The sequence below is a fragment of the Fringilla coelebs genome (genome assembly GCF_963513975.1).
Source record: "Fringilla coelebs genome assembly, chromosome: 5".
Classification (NCBI taxonomy): Eukaryota; Metazoa; Chordata; class Aves; order Passeriformes; family Fringillidae; genus Fringilla; species Fringilla coelebs.
In genome coordinates, this window is record NC_140033.1 from 20,558,832 (window position 1) to 20,578,262 (window position 19,431).

At 38.3% G+C, this 19,431-nt stretch overlaps 1 protein-coding gene across 1 annotated transcript in view; it reads left to right on the forward strand.

The window, feature by feature from the left end:
- GRM8 (glutamate metabotropic receptor 8) overlaps nt 1–19,431 on the forward strand; it is a gene marked incomplete at both ends in the record, with an annotated part of 304,418 nt that overhangs the window by 38,638 nt on the left and 246,349 nt on the right. Inside the window, one exon of the mRNA XM_084206051.1 lies at nt 16,758–16,974. Within this exon, the coding sequence (XP_084062177.1) occupies nt 16,758–16,974 (217 nt within the window). The remainder of the gene's footprint in view (nt 1–16,757; nt 16,975–19,431) is intronic.

A 19,431-nucleotide genomic window follows, 5' to 3' on the forward strand; every position in this document is an offset into this window, starting at 1 on the left:
TCCATTTAACTTCTATATTTAAATGAGAATCAAGGCAAATATTTGCTGCTTCTTTGGTACACAGAAATATATTTGAATATTATTGAGTCTGTGAGTTTAATCTAATCTCTGCAGTTACTGGAGATGTCTCCAGCAGAGGTTGATTAGTCCTTTTAGATGTGAATTGCACAATGGAGGTTTCTGTCTCCATGAACTACAGGGAACACTTAACTCACAGCTCAATCCAGTCACCAGTAAGGTAGGATAACCCATGCTCCTGCTCAAGGTCAGCGATGAGATCAGACCACTTGCTCTTGAATCAGGGCAAGATCAGGTCTTTCAGAGGTCTGGAAAACCCTCAAGAATGGAGAGATACTCCCTGGGCAGTGTGCTGCACTGTCTGACTGTCTTATGGTGTAAAAGCTTCTCCTAATGGTAGTCTGAACTTTTATTGTTTCAGCTTTTTGTCTGGGGTCATTCACACTGCCACCTCATGGCTGTGTGGAAGTCTGGCTGTGTCTTCTGATGTTGAAGGACTGGTGTTTACTTGCTCTTGAGCCAGGTCTGCTTCAAGCTGAATACCCCCAGCTCCCTCAACCTCTCCTCACAGGACTTCAGCTCCCAAACATTTTGGCAGCCTTTTGCTGGACTTGTTTATCCATTTCTGTCTTGTACCTGGGGAGCCAACACAGTACTCCAGTGTGCATCGTCACCCACCGGGATGAATGGAGAGTGATAATCCCTTCTGTGTCCTGCTCCTGTCACTACAGCCCAGGATATTTCTTGTCCTCTTTGCTGCCAGGGTGCTGCTGTCTCATGCTGCCATCTTCAGGGGTCTTTTCTGCAGAGCCTCTCCCCATGCATCAGTTTCCAGCCTGTATTGTTGCAAGGACCATTTCCTTCCTAAATGCAGGGATTTGCTTTTCCCCTTACTAAAATTCACGAGGATCCTTTTAGCCTGTTCCTCAAACCTGTGTAGGCCCTTTTATATGACAGCCCTGCCCTGCAGTGTATCCACTGTTTCCCCCAGTTTGGTGTGAAAATGCACTCCATTGTCTTGGAAACCTCCAGATCACTGGATGTGTTAAGCAGGATGAGTTCTAGAATAGACCCCTGTGGTAGTCAACTTTTTAACCAGCCTACAGATGGGAGTATGGCCCCTTAGTCGTGACCCTTCCCAGATAGTCTGACTGGATTTTTACCTGTCCATTTGTTCACCAGCAGGTTGTAAAGCTGTAACTTGGACAAAAGAATACTGTGTGAGACAGAGTCAAAAGCTAAAGCCCATGTAAATGACATCTCCTGCTCCATCCTTGTCAACAGACCCCATCACTATACTCTCCAGCAATAGCAGGGTGGTCTGGCATGGTTTGTTTTTAAACTCCTCTTCCTGGCCCCTCCATCCTCCTCCTGTGTATTGCCTTTTAATCTTTCTATGCTTCAATCATGCAGATTTTCTGATAATTTTGATGACTTCCTGACTATGCCCGAGGACTGCTCTTGCACTTGTAGGAGGCTGTCTGACAGACCTGCCAGCTTCCCTGAACTCCTTTACTTTTCAGACCTGCCATAAGATCACACCTGACAGTTTCCTGAGTAAGTTAAAGTCTGCTGACCTGAAGTCTGGACTCTGTACTCTACTGTTTTATGCTATGTATCAAGTACAGTCCAGCAAAGTTTTGCAGTTACTAGTTACATTCAGCATTAAATATCTTTATCCTATTCCTAGTCCTAATGTTTTTTTTTCCTCCTTTTAGCTATTGGATCATGCAATGATTTTTTTTTAAATAAGGAAATAAGTTTTCTGTTCAGTGGAAGAAACTGATGTATTAGACTCTCAAATCACCTCTTGATCTTTAGTTGTTGAATTTACTCTTATCTCAGCTGGAAGGCACTATCATTAAGAAGCAGCTGTACTAACAGGTGACTCATACAAGCAGGTGCAAATTATCTCAGATATAGGAATCTTTCCCTCAAGCAGATGTAGTGAAGTATTCGAGGGGGCAGGATTTTAGACAGCTACTGTTGCTGTAGTCAGCTGCGGTGGCGGAGTGGGGGGGAAGTTTAGGTTTCTGTTTTGTTATTGTTTGAGTTAACAGTAAAAATCAGAACTCAGGGACTCAGTAAGTTTGGATTCCGTAGAGCATCTGTTGACTAATCAAAGCAGGTATTGCAGGCTCTACCTTCCAACTGCTCTTTAGATTTAATACTTGCAGTCAATAAAAAGGAGAATGTATTTTTTCACATTCTGAGACAGAGTTCAGTATTTAGCATGCTGCTTTTTGCTATTTTTAAAAATTTTTATTTAAAATTCTAAAAAGCATTTTTAGAATGCTTTTTGCATTCTAAATGGATGAAAAATCTGTTCTGACTATATATCAAGAATTTGTTATGACCTGGTAAGTTTAAACATGTTAATTTTTTTCCTTAGATTTCATTTCTACAGGAGGAATGAGCTGAAGTAAGATAAGATGTGGAAATTGATGTAGTGTGAGAAGAATCTGAAGCACTTCCTATTTCTCTACAGTATGTAGGCATAGATATAGAAGTCTTTTTAAAAAAAGGTGTGTGAGAAGATCATATTTCTGATAATTTGTTTTATTTTGATTTTTTATCTGCTGGTTTCAGGAGAAGTTCCACATTCATGAAAAGCTTCCTTGGCCTTAATAAACACTTAAATAGTGAAATTAAGTAGTTATCCACTTGAGCATCTTATTCTCTAGAATATAGAAAAATAGCATTATTTTGTTTTATATCTTCAAAAACAAGAGTACAGAGAGGTTAATGGTTACATCATATGAGAGTCTGATTCTTTATGATCTTTCTGGAAGTTTATACTGTAGAGCTGAGACTTCCACAGTCTATGGTGAAATAGTAGCATGAGAGCAACCCAATAGTTCCCATGCAGAAAGGCTGCTTCTGCTTTTCTTATTGTGTGACCCAGATGTATGCAAACTGAAACAGAGGTCTGAAGAGGGTTTTTCTGTTTGTTTCTTTTCTTTCAGGAGAAGATGTGGAAATAACACTAATAATAGCAATGATTTGTGGTTTGAAGTGAGGAGTCCTCTTGTGGGAGGGGGGAAATAAAAATTGCCATGTAGAAAAGTGGTTGTATAAAATGGTTGGTCGAGCTCCTGTGCAAAGATTCAAATAACTCCTGCAGCCAGCTATCAGTAGTTGCAGAGCTTTTTTTCGTGCCCCTAGAACTGCAGTCAAAGGGATCTGGAGCTACTGGCTTCCAGCACAGGCACTGGAAACATCTCTGCTTTTGCTCTTGTATGTTTTGCACAAAACTCTCCTCTTCTCCAGGTGCATGCAGAAGTTCATTTGAAACAATTCACTGTTTGTTAGATTGTTGTGACACCTGTGTATATAAAGCTACAGATTTCCTCTCTCAAGTGAAATTTTGTTAATTATTGGCTCAGCTGTCTTAAGTGAGTGGGATGGATATCTGCTATAAAATGTAAAAAATGGAATAGGAAAAATGCTCAGAGATAAGAAGCTGATTGATGTTCAAACATATAGAAGATAACTTATTCCCCTCGTGCGGGGAATTCTGTCAGACAGAAGTTCTCTTAATCTAATAGGGAGTGAAATTGCCATTCTTTAGAAATCTGACACAGAAGATTTGCAGGTTCATTTTGAAACTGCATAATAGAACTGTACCCCTTAATTGTTTTCATAGATCTGAAGAGTTATATTTGGACTATCAAGCCCAGACAGAAAAAGTAAGACCTCACAGAACCCTCTTACATGCCTAGAGGGGCACTTGGGCATCTCAGTCTGGGATCTGTAAAGATATTCTTGGATCTGTGAAACTTCTGCTGTCTGATTTTGGCCAGTGAGTTTCTCATTCTGTGGCTGTATTTTCCCATGGGGCATGTCACCTTGTCAGTTACCTTATTTCCTACATAGCTGGCAAATATTTTATTCAATGTCAAGCACACCTGAAGAAGTCAAGGCCAGATCCTGGCACCTGCACCAGGTTAGATATACCTGGAGCTCTGCAAGTCTGTGCTTGTCTTCCAGCTTTGGGTAACCAATCCATGCAGGGCCTGGCCACCATGGGAGGGTGAGAGAGCCCTTCCTATCTCAGTCTGGCCAGTGCCTCAGAGCAATCCTTGGGGAGATCTGGTTCTGGCTGCATGCATGCTAAGGTGATATAAGAGCTGTGTTTCACACTTTGGCTTTTGCTAAAGCTGTCTGTATTGGTTTCTAACCTAGAGGAAAGGGACTTGTTGATCTCCCATTAGCCCTATACGGAAGAAATGCATCTCAAGTGAAGATGCAAGTGCATAAATGTGGGCTTAACGTTTCTTAAGAAAAACTAAATATAGTTGTTAACATTATCCTCATCTCTAGACTTCTTTTTAGAAAAGATAGCTGAACCACTCTGATGTGTTGAAGATGACTTTGGGCTACAAAAGAAATATGATCTTGGACACATCTCTTGCTTCGTATTTAAATTGTCTATCTCAGTAAATATATGAATCCCATTCCAAGGTAATGAACTTCTACTATGTAGGCAACTCACATGTTGAGAGAACCTCCAAATTCTGTTTCAGTGCTTTGTAGCCTTTGTGATTAAAAAGTAAGACTACAAACCGTGAAAGAGAAGACAGACTAAACACATCAAAAACAAATGCTTCAAAGTTGTGTGGGTTGTTTGGTTGTTTTTTCTTTTATTTTTTTTTCCTCTTTGAAAGAGATGTAGATGACATTGATACTCCACGGGGAAAAAAAAAAAGTGTTGATATCTTTCAGTTGGCAATTTTAAACCAATTCTTCCAGTGCCTGGAACTGGATAGGTGACACTGATATGCAGAAATATATTTGTGAAGCAATTTCAGTGAGTAGACAGAAATGGAATTTTATCAGGCTCAGCACAGGCTGGCATTCCCACACCACTTGTTGTCAGGAGCATCCACTCAGGCTTTTGATGTCTCCAATGTTTATTCAATGCACTTGACACTTTTAAATCTAGTTTAGTGTAATTTTGCTTTTGATGGGGTCTTTTAACATATGCAGCAACAGACTGAGGGAGGACAATTTCAAAATAAAAGATGTTCACTCATCAAAAGCTGCTGTAGTATTCAGAAGTGGTACAGTGGCACTCTTGTCCCTAATACAAATCATTTGTGCACAGTATAGGAGAGGTTTCCAAAAACTACACTGGTGCACTGCCTACAGTAGCTGCAGACTGAAGCACTGTCTGGAAAGCAGGGGGTTATCTTCAGAAGATCTGTACTAAAGCTGGATTTAAATAGCAGTGTTTTGCATCAGCCATAGCCAAAAGTCTTCAACAGCTGATGAGTATTGAGGTTACCAATATTTGGATAGAACAGAACCAATTGGTTTCCTTTCTGCTAAAGAAAGACAGAGTTCTGTGAAATACATTGTGGGTTGACATGGGTATTTCAAGCACTTTAGGTGGTTAAAAAAGGGCTCATGTGCAGCCCCAGGGCCAAGGTTTGCTTTGCTGCCCACTGAAGCGCTCCCTGGCCGGGCTGAATGGCAAAGGTGAGCTGATCCCTGCAGGTGGGAAGGCAGGCAGGAGAGCTGCTTCTCAGGGCACGGGAAGTGGTTATCAGCAAGCTCTGCTCTGACTACTGACATGCTGTCAGAAATGTGAGCTGTTACCGGGATTGCTGAAATGGGAAAAAATTTGAGTGAGGGAGCTTTTGAACTTATTGAAAGCTCCTCAGGCCCTCTTCTTTCATCATCCTGCTGAGCTGCTGAAGTAGGATGTTGATGGTGTGGCCAGACTTACAGGATCAAGCTAACTGAGGGGGACTTTTAAGAACCTTCAAAAGGACTTATATATCATTCTGTATTTGGACTTAGAGATATTGGAGAGTCATAGCTAGGGTGGAAATCTCCATTGCAGTAGCCAGGAAGGCTAAGGCTAACACACTCAAACAAGGCTGTATGGTGGTGATAACAGTAAACTGATTTGTAGTTAAATTGCAATGAATAAAAATAGGGAAAAGGAGAATTTGCAGAAATTGTGAAATGCTCATCCAATATAGGCTTTTTTTCCTACATCAAATGCCGCTTTTGCTGACTGTGCTCTCCGACTGCATTGAGACTATGTCCACAAAAATATCTAGTGTGGGAAAGGAAGCCTTTCTCACTAGATGAGAGTGAGGAGTGACCCTGTCCAGCCATATTTTACAGAAGACTTTGCCCTTTCTATTGAGTATCTCTGAATATTGGCTGCCTAAGGAGAGAAGCAGAGCTCACACCAAGTACCCTAAATCACTCTTTAGGAACCAACTACTGTCTAGTTTTCCTTCTGAGTTCAGTCAAGTTGTGGTTGAAGAGAGAGTGAGAAGATGTAGGGAGAACAGGTGCAAAGGAAAAGGGGTATCTGGGAAGAAGGTGTTTGTAGAGAAAAGAGAGAGAGCTTCCTGAAGGGAGCAGGAGGGAACTAGCGCCTCTTGAAATGTCTGAGGAAAAAAAGTAAGAATGAGATATAAGGAAAAGAGGAGAAAATGTCAGGTATATGTAACTATATATAGAGATGAATTCAATAAGAAATAACACTAATAAAACAAATATGTCCTCCATATTCTAATTATCTCCTTTAAATACAGAATATATTGCTGTACAGGTAAGAAACCTCTGCAAAGTTTCTGCTTCTTCAGGTGATCTTATTCCCCTTAGACTGTGCTTTTCTTAAAGCTCATCTTGTTCAATTTGAGTCAGAAACAATATCAGCTTAGAAATAAAATTTGGGTAGCCTCCTCAGTGAGAAAGTATAAACCACTAATTACTCTAAAAGAAAGGAAATAAAAATGGTTCAACATATGGAATATATGTATGCAAATGTATATTATACATACATGAAGTACTTTTATATAAAAATATAATAATTTCTTCTGAGTTCCTGACTTTTATGACAACCGTTACTTTTTGGAAAGTTTACTCATGGCTGCTGACAGGGACAAAACATGTGGTGGATAAATTCAAACTTCAAAGGTATCTCTTACACCTCTGACCATGGGCACAGCCTCCTTGTGTCGTGATCACTTTGTGCATGTTGAGTATGATTTCTAAGGCTCTACCTATTCTATCAGAATGGCAAAATTTATGAAATACAGGTAAATACCTGTGAAAGTTGATTGTTTTGCTAATCTTAGCACTGTTTGTGCTGCTATGCCTCTTTGGCTGTGGAGCAGTCTTCAGATGCCCATGTCCATCATCAAGACTCCAAAGTCTGTCTGCAGGAGCCCTCAGTGGAGACTGTGGGCACTAAGTCACTGTGTGTGCTTGGACATGCAGCTTTTTGATGGGGGTAGAGGACAAGGCATGTTTTTGTACTTTGTACAATGTACTTCTGAGCCCGAATCACAAGGCTTCTTTTTTCTAGTCTAAGATTGGATAGTTATTATTTTCAACAATCCCCAGATGGTGGATAATTTAGTTACATTTGCTTTTCTGTGTTGCAAGTCTGGGATTTTCAAAGGGGAAAAGTAATATTACCCCTTGGCAGCCGGGTTGTACTTTGGAAGAGTTATGACACTGACACTGTTAGGCACAAGGAAAGAGAACACTAGGTTATTCCTTCTATCTGAATAATTTCTATCACATAATTAATCAGTATTTTTGATTTGTTGCCCTACCCCCTACCTCATTCTCCTTCATAAATGTTTTTGCTCTTTTCTTCAACTTTTCTACTGGTAGCAACTGGACTTAGCATTTCACTGTGTTAATATGGGAAATACTGAACTTTTTGGAAATCATTTGGCACTGGCTAATATTTTATAACTTTTAAAGTTAAAAACTCAAGGTAAAGTTGTTTATCAGCCAAATCTGATTGTTCTAAGAATGAAAGAAAGTTCTTCTGAAAGCAAACAATACAGGGATGCTTTTAATTTCCCTTCTTCTAAGTCTGTAGTATATGGGTTTAAGATGATGCTTTATAATCCCATATGAATTGTGTGCGCTGCAAAAGGAATCCATAGCTATGGATTTTCTTAGTGGGGATTTTCTTAATGTATTCTGATACGTGGTATCCAAGTCTTTAGCATGGAACAGAGCAGTTACTGGAAAGCTGGGCTTTCTGAGCCACAGCTGAAGTGTAGGCAGAGTACTGTAGAACATGTGAAGGCACCCACTAGCGCACTGCACATATCTGTCTGGCCAGCTGAGCCCTGTTTACTTATCTTCACGTTGTCCACAACGGTGGAGAGAGCTGTCAAGAATACAAAATTTAATGTTCCTCCTCATGATATATTTTGATCCCTTGTATCTCATGATGTTGAGGGGGCAGCATGGGTAGCAAAAGGGTAGCATTGCTGCTCAGGCAGTGGTGTCAGCTGGAGTGTCCTTGCAGCGGTAAAAATAAACACAAAGATTAGAGTTGCTCCTTTAGCAGATCATCCTGTCTTGCATCCTGCCGAGAGCACTCTCCCCTTCACTCTCCCTTTCCAACCTTCATTAAGGTTGGAAAAGACCTCTGAGGTCATTCAGTCCCATCTTTGATCACCACCCTGTCAACCAGAGCACAGCACTAAGTACCGTGTTGTTCTGTCCTGAGCACCCCAGGCATGGTGACTCCACCACCTCCCTGGGCAGTCTGTTCCAATGCTTTTCCCTTTCTTCCTGTGTCTCATGCTTCCTTCCATAGTGATGTCTCTGTAATCAGGAAAATTTCTGTGAACGAGTGCATGTCCCCATGGGCAAGTCTCTGAAATTGCTTGCTGTGCTCTCTATGGTGCAAATTATCAAATAAATGTAAAGGAAACATGATTTTGGCTGAGGGATACTCTGACCTACTAGGTAAATTTGTTATTGCTGAATAATAATAAAAAGTTGGCTTTCCTAGTTCAGATTAAAAGGAATGCACATTTTCTGTATATTTTTCTCAAACTCATCAAAAGAGATTAGAGTTCCAGACACTGACATGACAAGCTCTAATGAGGAAAGTAGAGCTAGAAAAACTGAAATATCAGAGTTCACACTGTGCTCAGCAGAGTCTGACACAAGTCTAATGTATTGATACACATAATTAAGAGTGGGTTTCCCTGACAAGTAGAAAGGGAATTTTAATAGTTTAAGAAGTCCCTAAAGCTATCTGACCATCCTTGGCTTTCTGTTTGATCTGATGATTGGAGAACAGAGGGTTCTGTAAAGGAAGAGCTACCAGCAATTCCCAAGCTCAAGATCCCCTCCACCCCCCCTCCTTGCGATTTGATCTCACTATGAATATTTCTCATTTGATCTGCTGCTTCTTCAGTTTATCATTCAGTGCCTGGACCTCAGATGGGCTTAAAATATTTAGAAAGAGCCTGCCTAAAGATGGTGGATAATTGAATGTGCAACTGCTTGGCTCAGTTGGTTTTCAGAGGAAAACCCCAGGATTTAAAATGATGTAAAAAGACTGATACTGAACTCCCATACTGAGAAAATGCCATTGTTTAACATTTATCAATGGACTCCCTTGCACAGAACATTGATGACAATTCAAGCTGTCCCTTTAGATGGGTTCTCATCCTTCTGGAGTTACACAGTGTTGCACAATGTGACAAGATGTACTTCAGCTGTAAAAATGTTCCTAATGCATAAATACTCTTTTAATGTTTTGCCCTAAAGTGCACCCCATACTTCCTGTAGTGGTGAATATATTTTGTAGATGCTGCATCTGTTGTGGGATTTGAAATTGGGATATCATATCATCATTATTTTCTATAGTATCCCTTGTGTATAATTAAAAGTAATGACTTATAATGAGTCCCTGACCTATTTCAACCCACTGGAATGAACCTAATCAAATTCAAACACTTTTTATTAGGTACTTTTTATTATATACATTCTTCTTTTGTCACATCCTGTTCTACCAGGGCAGAATGGCAGGTCATAAACTGAAATATTCTTGCTGTAGCATGTCTTGTTAGACTTTGTGAAAGATACTTTCTGGCAGGTGGTGATGCAATGGAGGTTTAATAGTTTTTCAGCCCATTATCTGACACTGTACAATTACACGTATTAACCATAAAAAATTAATTTTACTAGGGTAATTCAGTTTATTCAGACTACTGTAGTTGCTAGCCATTTGACCACTAGCAGTAGCCTCAGAAACAGGTATGATAGATAATTACTCTGTTTGTAGTGGAGAGAAAAAAAAGAGAAAATCAGTAATGAAAGAGGATTTGCATGTTTGATTTTATCCCCATATTTCCACTGGGCTAGCGATTGCATCTGTCTCCGCAATTTTTCACACAACTCACCAGGTTATGATGTTTGCAGAAATAATTTTGTTGGCAACAAATGGAGCTGCGTTGATCCTCATTTATGTGCTTTCATGGAAATATCAGTGCTGATCATTGAAATTAAATTCTGTTCAGGAATACATCTTCAGAAGGTAACTGGCAGCAGAAATAAACTTGGTGAAAGACAGATAGAAAAAAGTACAATAATCTACCTGTTCCAGCTCAGCATTTAGATATGATAGATCTCTTTTCTTTCTGTATTTGGGGCAAAAAATAGCAATGTTGCATTTTATCACAAAACCCCATATCTTTGAATAAAAACCTGTACAAATATATGTGGAACTTCCAAAACATTTCTAGTGACCTATCCATTGCCTCCTCATCATTAGGTGTATGAATTGCAAGCACCCACGACAGTAACTGCTATGATATTTACTGCAAATAGAATGACTTGGAATAATTCAAATGGATTTAAAAAAATCTTGCCTACCAAGTGAAATCAGCTAATGACAGCTTTCTGATTATATTTTTCTTCTTTCTGTTTCCAAAGCTTTTCAAATTTTACTAAACCTTTTGAAAGAAATGCATTTTAAATCCTATTCATCTGGGTGAAAAACATACTTGTGTTTTCTTGCTTTTGCTCAAGTTAGTATCAACATAATTTTTTTGGGGGGTGAGGTAGAAATCAGTGGTAATTCCTGAACAACATGCATTGCTTGACACACGATAAATATTGTCATTGAAGGTCCTTAACATCCAAGGAAAATGTATTCATCTAAATAAATATAGCTTAGAACTGACCGAGTTTATAAATATAAATGAATACAGGAATTTATCTACTGGGAAAATATATTGTTGTAGATCACTCCTCCTCAGTAAAATCCATGGAGCGAGGCTGATTCAAAAAACTTCATATGTTGAAACTTTTCCATAACATCAGCTCTAGCACAGCTGATTTGTAGCTGGTGGAGTTGTCAAGGTGTCACCCTGCTGGGAGCATTGAAGGGGCCATCTCACATCTCCAAAGGCATCACTGAGTCTTAATGTGTCAGGTCTCCCAGGGTGATTTAATATTGGTTTATTCTGAAATGAATGAAATGAGCTATCTAGTGATGGCATGGGTGACCACTCCAGGGTTTGCCATGGAGGGAAGGATGAAGACATCACAGGAGGAAGCTGAACATGAGGTGTCTTAATAATAATCATGTCTAGCCAAAGTGAGTGGGATTGTGGGATGCAATGGAAGACATGTAGCTGTTTACGCTATTGTTCTACATAGTGTGTAGAACAGTTGAATTAATCTCCCAGGCTCCCTTTATATTAGAGAAATGTTCCAGGGTGCATTTCACCTTCTCCCATAGTTAGTAATAATAAAAGACATTTTCAGTATTGTTTGGTATACAGTAGGATGCTATTAAGCTTTATCAAAGTCTTTTGAATCTTGAATGTCCTTCCTGAATGAATTTGGCATTACTGTGTTGCAGGCTGACGTTTTTCAGAAGCAAAAGCAAACTAAGATGGTGCTCTGGCTGATGGCAATTTAAAAATGTCACTAATAGCCTAAGCATGGTGACCTTGGCTCTTCTGCAACTGTTCAATATCTAGGCCCTGAGGATTCATTTCACTGCTCTGAATTTTTTGGACTCACAAAGAACTCTTTCTTGCTGTACAGAAGAGGGAATAAAAATCTTGAAGAGACAGGGCCATTAATGATTAATGATAGACATTTAAAATTCAAAAAATCATCAAGTTGAAAACATGTTTCCACAGTCAAATTTTATTCTGAGTACTTTAACTCCTTTCCTAGCTGTATTAGTTGGTGGTAAAATGCCAGCTGATACTGAGTAGTCATTAACTCAGAGTTTATTGACTTCACTTTTTTTAGTTGCAATTATTACTATTTTTAATGCGCTATTGCTAATGTTCCTAAAAAAAAAAAAAGGCTCAGTGATGGGAGAATGGGAAAGAGAAATAAAATGCTAGTTGATATGTTAAAGTTAGTAATGATAGGACTGAGTGGGTAGTGAAACTGAAGATGTGAGTGATTTAAGCTCATTACTCTCGGTGACTGTACTACATAGTTACTGCTCCGAGTGTAACTGATAATGTCTAATTTTTAAAATTGATAGTGATTCCTTTCTCAAGTCTTTTTCTTTATGAGCTTTGCTCATTTCACTGTCTGCTATTTTGCTCCCAAATCATGCTTTCAGCTGGAAGACTGTGTAAAGGAAGATGGCATATGAAATGGCCAGCTGATGCTTTACATTGTCAAATGTAGCATGCAAATGGATTTGAAAGCTCCGTAAAAGGGTTGTAGTGAACTTTTGCCTTAAACTTGGAGAGCATGTAATTCAAGAGAAAGCATGTTAAATCTGCCTGCTTTGGTGAAGACACTCTTCTGGAAGGGCACAACTAGGTCATGTTTTCTTCTGTCATCCTCAGTGCAGCTCTTCTGTGTTTTGGGGTTTGGACCCCAACACTGGACCCCCTAGACAGAGCCATAGGAATGTTACTCCATGAATAGTCCTGGATTCAGGAGTATAGTGGGTGGTTTTTGTTTTCAGTGTATGTGGAACTGAAATAAATGTAAAGTTCCATTAGCTGCCTTTGACACTCCTGAAGTCATCCACACTTCCTCCACGAGGGACTAGAGGTCTGTTTTGTAGTAATGCTGGTGCTGGTCTTGTACCGATGTCATTCCTCCTTTAGGAGCTGCCACAGTCATGTTTGTGGATGGTCACTTCTGAAAGTGCCTGCTCCATCTTCTCTAATCCTCTGGGAAGGGGAGACCTTTAGAGAAATCAGCTAGGAGATGTACACAGATAGATCGATGAAAAACAGACTTTTCTGGACTGCTGATTTTGGCTTGAATGGATCTTCAAGGATTAGGTGTTCTGCTTAGTTAGCAGTAATTTTTTTTTTTTTTTGGTGTGTTTGGGTTTAATTTTGTTTGTTTTTCTCCAAATTGTTTTATTTTTTAAGCATGCTGAATAGTTTTCTGATGCCAGTGACTGAACAATAGAAGGAAATGAAGCCACCCCTTACTTAGATTAAAGAACTGAGAGCTCACAAGTAGTTTCAGCAGTATTTCAGCAGGTATCAGGGTTAAGACCAGTATGAAACTAAAACTGGATTTGTTTTAAAGCATCACACTAGGATCTTTTTTGTTTTCAACACTTAATAGATAGCTTAAAGTTTAAAAATAATAAAAATAGGGCTTCTATGAATTAATCTATAAAATAATTTCAAAGATTTCAAGTCTGTCACCCACTAGAAGTTGAGTTTATCAGCAGGTTATGGGTTAATGGGAGACAGTGGCCAAACCATAGGTCAGGAAAGAATAGAAAAATCATATCAATGAACAGTAAAACATGAATGCTTTCTGCAACTGCCCGTGAATGTGACAGATGTTGTGCAAGAACCAATTCAAATGTGGTTATATAATCAATTTTTTTTCCCCAAAAGAGAAGGAAATATACCATTAACACCATTATATGCCACTTAAATACAATGTAAATGTTACAGGTATTGTATTTAATTTTGAAAAATTGGATTAAGAAATCTAGAATGAGAAATAAAACTCTTTCTTTAAAGGTTTCTTTCAAAATGCAAATTTCTGTCCCAAGAGACCATTGGAACTTAAAGTAGGAATACAGTCTGTATTTAGGGAGTTTAAAAAACACACATTACTGAATTGATAGAGCATAACAGCTCCCTTGCTTAGGCAGCACTATGCTCCTTCTTGTAAAATGTACTCGGGGAAATGTAAAATGCTTTATTAAACCTACAGTCCATAACTAGAGTTGCTACATTTTAGTGTATATATTTTTTCATTCATGGATTATTGAACCACTTAATCCAAAGAATTTGACCTCATGCCAATAAATTTCTTTGCTAAGTCTTGCTAAGTCTTTTTACCTCCTATGTAACTGGAACATAAACCAAATTCTCAAGTTTTAAAGCTATTTTTCAGAGCTCCCCTATATAAAATTGTACATTTAAAAGCAGGCAAGGAAGGAAATTACTATTTACTTTTGCATAAACTGCTTTTGAAAAAAGAAGTCTGGGAAGCATTTCTGGGTGGGAGTTATGCAATTCTTAGAGAAAATTCTTGACAGTGGTGTTGTTTATAACCATGAGGGACATATACAAAAATAAATGAGAAAAATAATTATACATTTAATTGCAAGAACTGATTTTTTTCTCCAAACTTAAGGTTGGTTTGCTATTTAGAGAGTGTCTTTCTCCCTACTTTCACGTGGCATATTGCTCTTTTCTGCTAGTGAAGAGCTGGCAGATGCTATAAAACAGTGGTGATTTAAGCTTACCAGTGTGCTGAGTGATTTCAGAGTATTGTGTTTGTGCTGTATTTGCTTTCTGGTTTCATTGTTATTAGAAATAACTCTAGGGAAGAAGTTGAACTGCAAAGAGCTGAAAAGTAGGAAACTAACATCTCTCCTCTGCATTTTCCAGGGCTCCAAAAAAGTGAATTTGTAATACATAAAATATCTCTATTGATCTGAAACATCTCATTGCTGCGGTTGAACCAACAATTCTTCTACAAACGCACATCTAGGGTTTGTTCTTCATCTCATGCCTGAAGAAAAATGAACTGATAGAGTTAAGGGGTATAAGTCTAGGCTTCAAGATTTTCACTGCCAAAGTATCGGTCTAAATATTTCTTACTGGTGTTGATTGTGTTGACTTTATTGATGAAATAACCTTCAGCAAAGGAACAGTGACATAATATTTGAGAAATGGAACCCCAAGGAACAGAATGAGTAAAATCAGAAAGGTTGTCTTTATTGTTTTTACATCTGTAAACAAAAGGACTGTTTTAGAGAGTAATAGAACAAGTTTAGAAAGGCAGTGATATGTGCGCGAAATATGCACAATTGTCTTATTACAGGCCAAAAATATTTTGTCTGTAAAGAGGTAAAGATGTTTCAAACACTTTCTGAAAGAAAGGGAATTTATACAAGGCAAGTTTTGTAAGAACAATTTATCCTTTAGTTTTGCTTGGTATATTTTTTCTTTGTTAGTAATATTGATTTCCATGAAATGTAAGCTCTAACTTTTTCTGTGATCCTCCCTCTCTTTTTCTTTTCATTTCTCTTCAGTTCTTATTATAACAACCTTTCAGATTTTTATTCTGAGTTTCCAGAATTTCCAAGTATAGAAAATTTGTTAAAGAAGAATACAGCCAAGATATATGAATTTATTTTGTTAGTTTCTGACTGAGAAATGATTGTACCAAGCCTTAGGTAATTAACTGTTTATTCAGGCTGTGCAAATATATCTGCACTGTCTATGCAGGTTTGGTTAATGGCCAGACTCAGAATTCCTTACATTTGCCCCAGATAAATTTTTTAGTTTGTACTGATGAGGAAGCACTCAACAGGACATAACAGTTGCACTGCAACCTTCTACTCTGACATCTAATCTGACAGAGAGTATTTACCAGAACACCTCTTGCCTGCTGCTGTTCAATTTGGCTCTCAACAAAATCAACTTAGGAACTCCATTCAGATTGCTTTCTTGAGGACTGTTGTATGTTTTGTGACATGAATTAAACACCTCTTATTAATGTAGATTGCAATGCAATATTTGGAGTATCTTTTATTTCAAGCTAATGACTGTTTAATCAATTTTACCATTTAAAATAAGAAAATTCTCCTTATAAGTTACCATAAATGTTAATTAAATTTTCTTGTACCAAAAATATTCTTCAAAATAAGTGAGTATTGCTTACAATATCTCTTCTGCACATTGCTGAACCATCTGTATAAGACAAGAGTTGACAGAAAACCACCCTTGTTTTTTTTCCTAAGAGAATAATAATATATTTTAAAATGTGTTCCAGTTATTTAGGTTTGTTTCTACTAAGAATTTTAAAGGAAATTTACCATCCTTGTAAGCTTTCTCCTTCTGTATATGGATATCATACAAAGGTAAATTTTTTAGGTGTTTTTTTTATAATCAGATCAGATAGCTTTTGCTATTTAATACATAGCCTTCATATTCTTAAATAATGCATAATGAACTATTAAAACTGGAAAATGAAAAACCTGTGGCAGAGAAAGCTTGAAAAATAGTTATAAAATGGGAACACAAATTTTCATGTACGTAAATAAAACCAAGAAATGGAAATAATCCGCATTTTACTTGTCAAATTTCAAGAATCACCGTCATCATAACTGACCTTTTCATTTTCTGTAGTAATAGTACGAATTCTTCCTTTTATTTCTCCCCCCTATTTTTTTTACTTCACTTGTTTCTATTAGGGCCAGAATAAAAAAAAAAAAAGTAGTGTTTATATGTCAGGAGTCATGACATCTGGAGCACAGCTGAATGTATTATTTCTTGGTGAGAGCCTTACACAATAAAGCTTGACTGACATTACACAAAATCCGAGACGCTTTCTGATCAGCTGATTTAATTAAAGCAAGATGTTTGGTTCTGCACAATGCCTGTGCCTAATCTATTACAAGCCTTTCAAAGGTACAAGTACGTAGTGTAAAATGTTATTAGATTGGCTTGCATGACTTGTCATTCTGTTTGCAGATACCTCAAATCAGCTATGCATCCACAGCTCCCGAGCTGAGCGACAACACCAGGTACGACTACTTCTCTCGAGTGGTGCCCCCAGACTCCTACCAAGCCCAGGCCATGGTTGACATCGTGACAGCCCTGGGCTGGAACTACGTCTCAACGCTGGCTTCCGAAGGCAACTACGGAGAGAGCGGCGTGGAGGCGTTCACGCAGATCTCCAGAGAGATTGGTGAGTGTGTGTGCACCAGGTTTGGGATTTATAGCTGCTGAGCTCTGGTTAGGTGTGTGCAGCGTGGCCAGAACACCCGTGGGTGGCTGACCTGGACTCGAGTGGGTGATTTTGCTTCTTGCATTTCTGCCAAGGTGGCGATTCTGGCGGCGGTTTAAGAAGAGAGGCAAAAAATTAACTCTTTTTGGAAAAGGAAAGCTCCTTGGGTACTTAAGGACAAAAAGCAACCAGATGCTGAGCTACAGCCAGATTTGAGGAAATGCAATTTTTGTTTCAGCTTGGGAAAATGATGGTCCAGTGAGAGCTTTTTCCATGTTCCAGCACAGATAAACCTATGGGGTTTTGATTTTGATGAATTTTAAAAACAACAAAACCCCTCCATTCTGAAGTAAAACACATAACCTTGCCATTTTTCCTTTATAATAAAATGTGCTGTACAAATACAGGCACTATGAGAAGTATATTTAAGTCCCTTTGATCCTTCAAATTTTTTTTTCACACTTTCGTTGTTTTTTCTGGCCTGAAAAAAAAGGCCATTTCTCAGGAACAGTAGGTTTTGGACACCAAGGAATAAGATGATAAGTCGCAGGTGGTTTGAAAGAGGGTGGAATTGGTCTTTCCCCAAGTACAGGGTTAAATAACAAACAATTTTCCTGTCCTTCCTCAGAAAGCCTGGGTTGATCTCCTGGATTTGGCTTATAGGGCCACATAAATGCCAGTTCTTTTGAATCATACATATAAACTCTAGTTCTTTTGAATCAGCTTGGGTGAGAAAATATGATAATATCTCCCACTTTCAGTAACTGCATGTGAATACAGAGAGCATCTCTATCTACAGGAGGGCACATGTGTGTTTCAGGTCCTTGTGCTTAAACCATAAAGGTAAGTGATTACTTGTAAGAACCTGGTTGTAGGAAACTACAGCCATTTTTGACATTAGGGAACCAGTGTATGCAATATGCTTACTTGTTTAACTGATAAATGTTCTTTTTATAGCTTCTGATCATTGCTGTCAGCTCCTAGGTGTGTTCATGGGAGAGCCAAAGCTGTCTACTGTACTGTTGCTTTGTTCTGGGGTTAGCAAAGACATGGATAATTCTTTCACAGTTCATACCTAAAATAAATGGTTCATCTATGGCAAATAGATTGGCTTCCCCAGACACCCGCTGAATTAATTGGCTGAAAACTAATTTTTTCTTGAAACCTTCTGCAGCAGAGCTGGTTCTAAGCTCTGAAAGCACACAGATATAATACAGGACTTTTTATTGTTTCCCATTTCCAGGAGTATGAGAGAACTTCAGATGGGTGAAAGCAACAACTTTAGTTACCTTGAGTTTGGGTCAGTTGGATCTGCATTGATCCTGGAATAAAAAAAGAGCCTTGTAATTTGATAAATAATTAACATCAATAAGATAAATAAATATTATTAACAGGACTGTGAAACCAAAGCTGTTAAAATCATCAATAGGTGTCCTAAACATTATAAGATCTGTGTAACACCAAAAAGCATAATAAGTCATGATTAGTGGTTTGATTTTTTTCCCCCTTTTGATTTATGTTTTCTATTAGAACACTTGATTTTTGGCAACCTCTGTGGCTCCAGCAACTTATAAACTATTGTGGGTATCAGGGGCTCTAATGGTTCTAAAGAAGGAAAGCAGGGAGAGGCAGGACAGACAAGCAATTTTTTTTTCCTAGAAAAATACTCAGGTAAACAATCAGGTAAATTGTATATAACCACAGGGACATGCCTGATAACCAGTGCAGAATTGTCAAGAACAAATAGTATCAAATCCATCTAATAATTTTCTTTGACAGGATAACAGCTTATAGCTGGAGAAAAAGCACTTGATATGTCACATCTCTCAAATTTTGTAGTGTTATCTCAATTGTCACATATAGCATTCTCCTGAGCAAATTTGGCAATTGTGATCTAGGTGTAAATAGGCTGGATGCAGACCTATTTAAAAAAGTTTTCTCAGAGAGCAATTAGCAATGATTTCTGTTTAAATGGAAGAATGTGTTGTGTGCTATTTGACAGCTGTTTAATCTGGATCAGGTTCTAGCCAATATTTTCATGTTTAACCCAGATGGGCTTGGAATGAAGATTACTGTAAAATCTAGAGGTTACTTTAAGGTCAGAAGGGCTAAGACCAGGACTAGGAGAGTATCTAGAAGAAGTCCAAATCTGAAAAAACTGTGTGGAAAAGTACAAATTTATGACTCCAACAAGGCATTTAGCTTCTGCAAGAAGGATGTGTACAATGAGGAACTCAGACAGAATGGTCAGAAAATACTATTTTAAAAAATGATGCAGGGATGACAGTAAATTATAGCCTATATTCCTGATTTTTTAATGGAACATGCAGGTGGACATACCATCGGTAAAATAATTTGAGTAATCCTCCAATTTGTCTGCCAGTTGTGGGAAGTCATTTTGACTCAGTACAGGTTTTG